Below are 8,757 nucleotides of genomic sequence, written 5' to 3'. Positions count from 1 at the left end.
CTCCCCCAGATCCCTCAGTGCTGGCTCAGCCCGACTCTTCAACCCCTCCAGGGATCCCGGGGACTCCCCCCTGCCCTGGGCAGCCCATTCCAACGCCCAACAGCCCCTTCTGCACAGAAATCCTTCCTCAGAGCCAGCCTGACCCTGCCCTGGGCAGCTTGAGGCCATTCCCTCGGGGCCTGGCGCTGGGGCCTTGGCTCCAGAGACTCACCCCCCCTCTGCCCCCTCCTGGCAGGGAGTTGCCGAGGGCCAGGAGGTCTCCCCTCAGCCTCCTCTTCTCCAGACTGAACCCCCCCAGTTCCCCCAGCCGCTCCCCAGCAGACCTGTGCTCCAGACCCTGCCCCAGCTCCGTTGCCCTTCTCTGGCCACGCTCGAGTCACTCAATGGCCTTTTTGGGGTGAGGGGCCCAGAACTGAACCCACTCACCGAGGGGTGGCCTCCCCAGTGCCAAGCACAGGGATAAGACCCGTCCGTGTCCCCGCTGGCCACGCCAGTGCTGATGCTTCCAGGAGCTAGGCTTGGTCACTGGGGCCGCTGGCATTACAAATTCGTGTTTAACATCAGAACATAAAGCTTAACGTAAAGCTTGGTCTTCCAGCGGGCGCCGGAGCTCTCGGCTGCGGTGCAGCACATGAGCACAAACCACTTCGGTGCTGGAGTCCTGCTTGGGTGCAGGCATGGGGTGCAAGTATGGATCCCTCGGGCAATGTGCCCGTGCTTAGGGCCAACTGGTCACCCCGCTTGCGTGGGGAAGTGAGTTGTACCCCTGCACGCCACCCCGACCCATGGGGTGCACTCTGGGCTGCTCCCCTGCCCCAACAGCAGTACCTTTGGGTCACTGATGACCCCTCCGGGGAGCATCCCAGCAAATCCACCAGCCCCACTCTCCAGAGAGGTGCCGCCACCCAGCTCCTGTGAGCCAGGAGCTGGCACTGGTCTGTCTGGGAGCAACACCTCCGCTGGTTCATCCTCCCTCTCTGCTCGAGCACCCCCAGCCCCTCGCCGGGCTCTCCCAGCACCCACCGCTGCCGTTTAGCAAGCTAAATTTGGAACAGAAATGTTTCCACAGGGCTCTGCTGCAGGGTGATGCTTGAAACAAATATCTGCCCTTGATTTTCCAGCTGGCTGATCAAAAGCCTCGCGCTGGGCACAAAGCCCTCGCAGCCCCTCAGAGCACCGACAGCTCACCAGCCATGGGCCGGGGGCTCGTCCCGGCTGCCTCAGTGCAAATCCAGTGTGTGAGGAGGGAAATGCTCCACGTGAGCATGGGAAAGAGCAGGTGGGAGCAGCTTCAGGAAGGGTGGCCCATGCTGACCACCCCTGGGACAACCGTGGCGGCGGTGGAACGCGGAGGGACGTCTTCGGCTGCGTGCCTGGGGTGGCTGCTCTCCCTTTCTTCGTGGCACTGCTGGCTCGTGTGTCACAGGGAGCCCAGCCCTGGCTGGGAATGGCTGGAGACGACCAGCAAAGGACCAGAGATGGACGTGGCAGAGAGGACACCAGGCGTGGCCAGGCTGGGGCCGGTGCTTGCTCCCTCCAGCTTTACCCTCCAAAAATGCCCCCGGATTTGAGGCAGGAGATGTGCCTTCGCACGAGGATGCAGACGAGGTGAAGCGGACGGGGCTGCCCTCGACCTGCACCTTGGCCTGACCCTGAGGCTCCACCAGTGCGGCCAGGAGAGGGAGGAGGAGGAAGATGAGGAGGAGGAGGGAGGCACAGCGCCCTGGCAAGCCAGAGCCGCGCATCACGCTAAGCTAAACCAGCGCTGGTTTTAGGAGCAGCATTCCCTCTGGAATGATTTCCCGTGGCAGAGCCTCCACAGCTGCCTGGTTAAACCATCCCCTGATTAATTACCGCTGCCATTAAAATCTGCCCGCTCCCGCCAGACAGCCTGGGGAAGCAGTGGGCACTTCGGAGGGGAGCAGGGGAGCAAGGCGGGTGCTCAGCGCCCGTCCCCCGAGGCTCCGCCAGCCCCACGGGCACGTTGGGCTCAGGGGATTTCTCAATCTGGAGAATTTCTCCATCCTGCTCCGGAGCTGCCGAACATCTCGTGCGGTGGCACCATGTCCCCTCCAGCTGCCAGCTCTGCGCTGGCTCAGGAACCGCTGCCCTTGCTGAGCCATCCCACGCGAGATTAAAAACGGGAAAGACCATATTCCCAGACCGCTAAAGCCAGCGATGCCCAAGCCCAGCATCCCTCCCCGTCCCTCGCAGCCCCCGCTGTGCCCGGGCACCGGCAGAGGTTAATGGTGGTGGACACGTTGCATATGGCTGGGGCCGGGAGCGCTGCTTGGGGGTTTTATGGTGACCGACAGCTCGGGCTCGTGAACCATCTGGTGAGGATTCGCTAAATGTCACTTTGCATTAATGGAGCCACGCGGCCACATGCACCTCAGAAACGCTCCCGGAGACTCCTCAGCGCAGGGGCACGACAGGGAAACCCCCTTTCGTCCCATTTTAGCATGAGAAAGTCCCTAAAGCACCACATGACATTTTTCCTCCGTCTTCCAAGCCTGGACTGTGAATCTTGTCCAGAGTGAACAGGAGCACAGACCCGCTGTGGGGCTGGTGGCCGAGGAGGAGCAGCCCAGGGCGGGGGGACCAAGCCCAGCTCAGCCCGTGAAACCCCCAATTTTGCACAGGGTTGGGGGTTCCTGCTTCTCTCCTGCTCCATCAAGGCTCCAGGGAGCTGTGGCTCCCAGCCCGGGTTGCCCAGGGGATTGCAAGCTCCCGAGCAAGCTCGGCTTTGGGGCACAGACTTCCTCACAGAAATCAGCCTTCACAGGCATCGGGGCTCCCCACGGGCGCGCACCCCCCATCCTGGAGCTCAGGAGAGGGGACTGAGCAGAGAAGAGCCCGGCAGCATCCCAACACCTCTCCAGCAGTTCCCGCTCCCAATTCCCTTCCAAATTTCCTCGAGGGGCCGATGCTGTCCTGTACACCCAGGCACCCCGCACGCCGCTGCGCGGGGCTGGAGCTCGGAGCTGGATTGCTCCTTCTCGCCAGCCCACGTTAGTCACAACAACACATTGTAATGGCTTTCACAGCAGCTGAAGGCATGAGATGCTCCTTCGCTGGGGGCAGGGGGCTGCAGAGCCAGCAGAGAGGGGACCAGGAGGGTGTTTGGGTGACATTTGCTGCCACTGGGTGCTCGTGGGTGCCAGTGAGGGAGGCGATGAGCCGAATAACCACTGGGATGTGAAAAGCCCTGATGGGCAGCTCTCAGGCACCCAAATTCAGAGCGGGCGGGCAAGTCTGTCTGCACACAGCTGCCTTCGGGATAAATAGATGACATTTTAAAAATCAATGAGATCTACTATATTCGCTTATCCTTGTTCATTAATAATGGTCCCACTCGACAATACACCCCACAGCCCAGGCAGCGGCCAGACAGGGATGTCCTGGCTTGAAAGGTCAAACCCCAGCCCTGCCTGCACCCACGCCTGCCCGCACTTCAGTGCCTGCCAGGCAACGGCAGCCAGCCCCTGCCTGAACACCCCAGCAATGCAAGTAACAGGTCACAAATCTGGTTTTAACGTTCATTGGGACCCACAAAATTAATACTGAATTTGGCCCACGGCACAGCCAAAGGATGGGACGACGAAGGGGTGCAGCCTCTCCCCAGCCGGCACCCCCAGAAGTGTCTGTCCCAGCAAGGTGTGACTCAGAGCTTGATGATGCACAACTTGGGAAGAGTGAAAATGGAAAAAGGAAAGCGGATTACGGGCACTTGGGGAGGGAGGAAGGAGGGGAAGGAGGGAGAAGGTCTTTCTGGGAACACTCTCTGGAGCAGCGGTCTCCAAAGCGGGGTGCTGCGCCCCAGGGGATGCGCAGGGCAGCCTGTTGGGGCGCGGGAAGGAAATCTTAGCGCTCGAGTAGCACGGGCATATGGTTTATAAATAAATAAACATATTTACTGGGGGCGCGTGCTCACAAATTTGTCCCTGGTAGGGGTGCACGACAAAACCAGAGACCACTGCCCCGGTGCAGAAGGCTTTCCCCGGGAGAGGCCATGAGGAGGGACCCCCACCCAGACACGTGTCCCCCCAACCCTTACCTCTGTCCTCCTCCTTCTCGCGGCCGCTCCTGCCCCTGAGTGCCCGGCTCCGGGTGCTGCCATAGTCTCCGGCTTTGCCCCTCTCCGCCGGTTCCTTGGAGGTGCTTTTGAACCAGGGTCCGTGCCGCCGTCCCCCCTCCGGCATCGTCGCCGCCGCCTTGAAGCCGCGGCTCAGCTGCATCACCCCCAGGTAGGGCAGCCCTGGCCCCTCGCCAGCCCCGGGGCTGCGCTGGCTCCCCGTCACCGTGGGCTCCCCGGTGAAGCCCGAGTGCAGGAAAACCAAACTGCCGGCCGCCAGGTAGAGAGCCAGCAGCGTGAAGAAACGCACGGGTTTTCGCCGAAAATACCGCTGGAGTTTTACCAATAATTTGGCCATAGCGTCTTCATCCCTTCCCCGGCAGCAGGGGAGCTGCTCTCCGGCCCCAGGAATGCCCCGAGGAGGGGTCTTGCCACCCTCCCCGGGATAGAGGCGGCTCCTGGGGTGTCCTGGGGGAGCAGACAGGTTCCCCAAAAGCGTGGCGGGGGCTGCAGGGTGAGGCCGTGCAAAGCTATTGCCCGATCCTAAAAAGTCTGGGAGAGCTGGGGAAGGCGGCGGGGTCGGATTTGGAGCCCCCCCCTCCGCCGTGCACAGGGGGTTCCTCCAGCGCTGGCTGTCGCCGTCGTCCCCGGTTTATTCTCCTGCCGGCAAAGCCCCCCGGTCGTGCCCCGGAGACTCGGCTGATGGAGGGATCATGTTAAGGAAATCGAGGGTTTGAAGGTGATTTGAAAGCCGATCAGCTGACACAGCTCTTCTTGCTCGCCTTTCCGCTCGGCGGCACCGGCTCTCGCAAGCATCTCTCTAATGGAAACGGCACCGTCGCCCTTTCAGACAAAGAATGAAAAGTCCCTGGACGCGTCTCGGGGCCTGAAACGCTGACTGGGACCCTTTGTCTAAGGAAGCCCCATTCATCTCACTCCCAGGGCAAGAAATCTCCACCTGCAATCAAAGAGAAAGGCACGCTTAGGAAAGGGAGGATCGCAGCCCCCGGCCCAGACACCGGGGTTCTCCTTCGCCTTTCGGCCCCGCACAGGGCCGGTTCAACCCCCCCCGGCACGAGGATGCGGGACAGGAGGGAGATGTCGGGGTGACGGGAGCCGTGACGGGGATGTGGGGGTGAGTCCTGACTCCTGAGCCCCACGTCTCTGCCTTGTCATGCAAGAGAGGGGCTGCAGGATGGTGCTGGGGCACGAGGCGGATTTCTGATTTCACCCGATTTCACCCGATTTCACCCGCAAGAGCTCTGCACGCACGCATCCACCCGTTCGTGCGTGCACGCACACTCCTGCACCCGCATTTCACCCCTAGATCTGAAGGTTTCTGGGCACCAGCCGGCCCCAAGCGAAGCCCCCGAGCCCTGCGAGACGGGTGGGCAGCGGGGCACGAGGCTGCAACAAGCTGCTGCTCCCACCCAGGCACCCCACAATGCTGGGATGCCCCTCGCGAGCCTGATGTCCCCACATTGTCCCCAGCGTGGCTCTCCCGTGGCTGCCCAACATGCCCCCAGAGAGGTTTTTACAGACATTGAGGCCGTGGCATCCTCTATTCTCCAGCTGTCACTCACACCCTGTCAGCCGGATCAACACGGAGCTGCCTCGGGAACGCCGAGGGGCTACCGCGGCCATCCCTGGTGGCCCTCAGCATGGGGAGACAGCCAAGCTTTTCCCTCTGGGGGGAGGATTTCTCTCCTCCAAACCCCCCCACCAGCTATAGAGGATTCTCCCCAACCCTGCCCAGGATAACGCCATGCCAGGCTCCGTGGTGGCTTCACGGTGGGAAATGCCACCGTCCCCGCGTTTGCCCCCGTGCCTGGGGGTGCTGCCTGTCATGGGCTCGTCTTACTTTAGGAAAGGAGACTAAAATAAATGGAAAGACAAAGTGCCATTAGTTTAATGGCCTCTATGTTCTTGCCATCTGTCTTCAGTTGATTAAATAAAAAATATTGGCGGAACATATGGCATGAATTATACATAAATATTTTAATTTGGGTTCCCAGAGTGGTTATTCAAATACCTCTGGCTCCGCCGGGTGAACTTTTGAGGAGCTCAGGGCTGGGCAGGCTGCATGGGGCAGATCGCTGGTGGGGCCTGAGCCCCTCAGGCTCCCCCAAACAGCCCCTTCCCCAGCCACGCTTGGGGCCTACACACCCTGAGTAAACGCTGAGTAAACTCAGAGTAGCGGCCAAGCAAGAAGACTAGCTTGCTCTTCAGGCTTTTGCATCTGCAGGCACCTCTGTGGCAGGACGAAGGCACAGGCAGGACCCCGGCACAGCCAGGGCGGGTGGTCCGGCCCCCGCCACGGTGGGCGAGCAGCCCCCCAGCCCGGCGGTCCCAGGGCCACTCTCCCAGGCTCCCTGGCCAGTGGCCAGCAGGGAAGGGCCGCTCCGTGGGAACTCACAGCTTCTCCTCCCATGCCGGCACAAGCTGCTGTTTGGCGCTTCAACCCACTTTCCTGGGGCTTTATAAGGGCGCCGAGTACAGGGTAGTTTGGGGTGCAAACTGGTCCCCAGTATCCCCTACTGCCACCCGCCCTCCTCCCTGCCTGAGCTTGGTCCTGCCGGGCTATGGCAAGGAAGCATGGCATATAAAGTAGGGGCTTAAATTACTATCATTAAGCCATCTGGAGCTCATCCTTCTCCATCATGAACTGTGGAGTCGCAGGTCAATTACTTCACATTTGCATATATTCCATTAATGCTTCTGCTAATTGTCTGGAGGAGATAATGCGCTCGGCTTACGGCTCCCTCGTTGGCTATGGCTTACAAACAGCGAGCGCGGCAAACGCAGCCAGCGCCAGTGCTCCCAGTATGAGCGGGGACTTGGGACATCGTGGTGGGGGGTGTGACTGGGGGGGCCTCACCCTGCTGATAGCCATCAGGATGGGGGATGCTGGCCGCACCCCACAACGCTGCCCCGTGCACCCCGCCAGCCCTCCCTTGTCTTGGAAGGACGGATCCATGCCCCCGGTGGGAAGGACAGGCCACCTCGGCGGGACCCCACGGGTCCCCAAAATCCCCCACCGCCTGCAACGGCGAGTGTCCCCCAGGGGTCGCATCCTGCCCCCCCCCTGCTGCCTGCCCCCCTGTGCCGCTCCGGCCAGGGCTGCGGGTCAGAAGCAGAGCTGGTGCCAGCCCAGCCTGCGGCACGGCTAGAGAACAGCAGTGACACACTTTACCGGCCAAGCTACCCAAGGTAACGGGGACGTTAATCAGCCAGCGCGGTGCAGCGGGCAGCACCGAAACGGAGCTTTGCCAAGAACGATCCCCCCATGGCTGGAAATGTCCCCACGGCTGGCAGCGCCGGGGCTGGGGCATCCTCCCTGCTCCCCCAGAGCCCACTGGCACCCAGAGCCAAAGCCGGGGTGGGGAATCCTTTCCCCAAGCAGGCAGGGGGGCTGCTTCCATCACCACGCTCCTGCCAAGAGCCAAAACCCTGGTGGCGGCAGCGGGATGCCCGGCCGAGCATCACTCCGCACCCTCCCTCTGCGCCGGCAGCAGCACCCAGGCCGCAGGAAGCAGGCAAGCTCTGCCCGCAGGTTTGGGGCTCTGCAATTACTTGTTGTGGGGCCAAGAAAATCCTCGTCAATTTGCAAGGTTTATCTTACACACACACACACACACACACCCACCCCGGTGCGCGGGGCGGTGGGCACAGGTCCCGAGGGGGCTCTGCCGAGCAGAGTGAGCATCTCCGCGACCGCTCGTGACCGGGATGAATGAAACGCCGATAAATTATACATTTGGGTCTTGTCTCCAAATTGCTCTGCAATTATTGAGCACCAAGGTTCAGTTGCCTTCAAGCACCACCTCACATCTGACCACGGCAAAACACGCTGAAGGGCTCACGTGGTTCCCCCAGCACAGGAGAACAATCAGCCCATTAAAAACAGCAAATTAACGAACACAAGAGTTCCATTAGGAGGAGAAGGCGACCGAACTATCCAATTTCATCACATCATTAGCATTTCTTATCAGAGGGACAGGGAAAGAATAGGGCTTTAAAATACAGAGGGATGGGATGGAGTCTAATGACCGCAACAGGGCAACGTGCCCGGGGGCACCTGTCCCGCCGGAGGGACACTGTGGGCATCAACTTGGGTCCCGTGGGGGAGAGCACAGTCCTGCACCCGCCTGAGCACCCTTGGGTGCCCAGCACAGCTTCCCCGCAAAAGGCCTCTGCTGAGGTCTGGAAACGCAGCGGCGTGCAGGACCCTGTGCTTGGCGTGGAAGATCCAGCGCTTTGCGAGCTCCCGGGGCCTGCTGTCACCCCAAAGCTACTCCTCTGATGTGGGGACCTCGTGTCTTCTCACAGAATCACTCAGGTTGGAAAAGCCCCTCGGGGTCAGCGAGTCCAACCCTCAGCCCGACTCCACAAAGTTCTCCCCTACCCCACATCCCCCCCAGCTCATCCCAACGGCCCTGAAACCCCCCCAGGGATGGGGACTCCCCCCTCCCTGGGCAGCCTGTTCCACTCTCGCACCACTCTTGCTGGGAAACATTTTCTCCTCCTGCCCAGCCTGACCCTCCCCTGGGGCAGTTTCCAGCCGTTCCCTCTTGTCCTGTCCCTGATCCCCCGGGAGCAGAGCCCAGCCCCGGCCTCTCTGCAATGTCCTGTCAGGAGCTGCAGAGAGGGATGAGGGCTCCCCTCAGCCTCCTCCTCCTCAC

At 61.4% G+C, this 8,757-nt stretch overlaps 1 protein-coding gene across 1 annotated transcript in view; it reads right to left on the bottom strand.

The window, feature by feature from the left end:
• The window catches only part of WSCD2 (WSC domain containing 2), a 23,688-nt gene that overhangs the window by 13,556 nt on the left and 1,375 nt on the right, over positions 1-8,757 (bottom strand). Inside the window, exons 2-3 of the mRNA XM_026859779.1 lie at positions 8,220-8,223; positions 4,058-5,033 (exon numbers count right to left, since the gene is read on the bottom strand). Coding sequence (XP_026715580.1) covers positions 4,058-4,433 — 376 coding nt within the window. The 5' untranslated portion in view covers positions 4,434-5,033; positions 8,220-8,223. The remainder of the gene's footprint in view (positions 1-4,057; positions 5,034-8,219; positions 8,224-8,757) is intronic.

Source organism: Athene cunicularia (assembly GCF_003259725.1).
Source record: "Athene cunicularia isolate RWA chromosome 15 unlocalized genomic scaffold, athCun1 chr15_part1, whole genome shotgun sequence".
In the NCBI taxonomy this organism is placed as follows: Eukaryota; Metazoa; Chordata; class Aves; order Strigiformes; family Strigidae; genus Athene; species Athene cunicularia.
The sequence above is the reverse complement of the archived record's forward strand: the minus strand, read 5'-3'. Positions and strand labels throughout refer to the sequence as shown.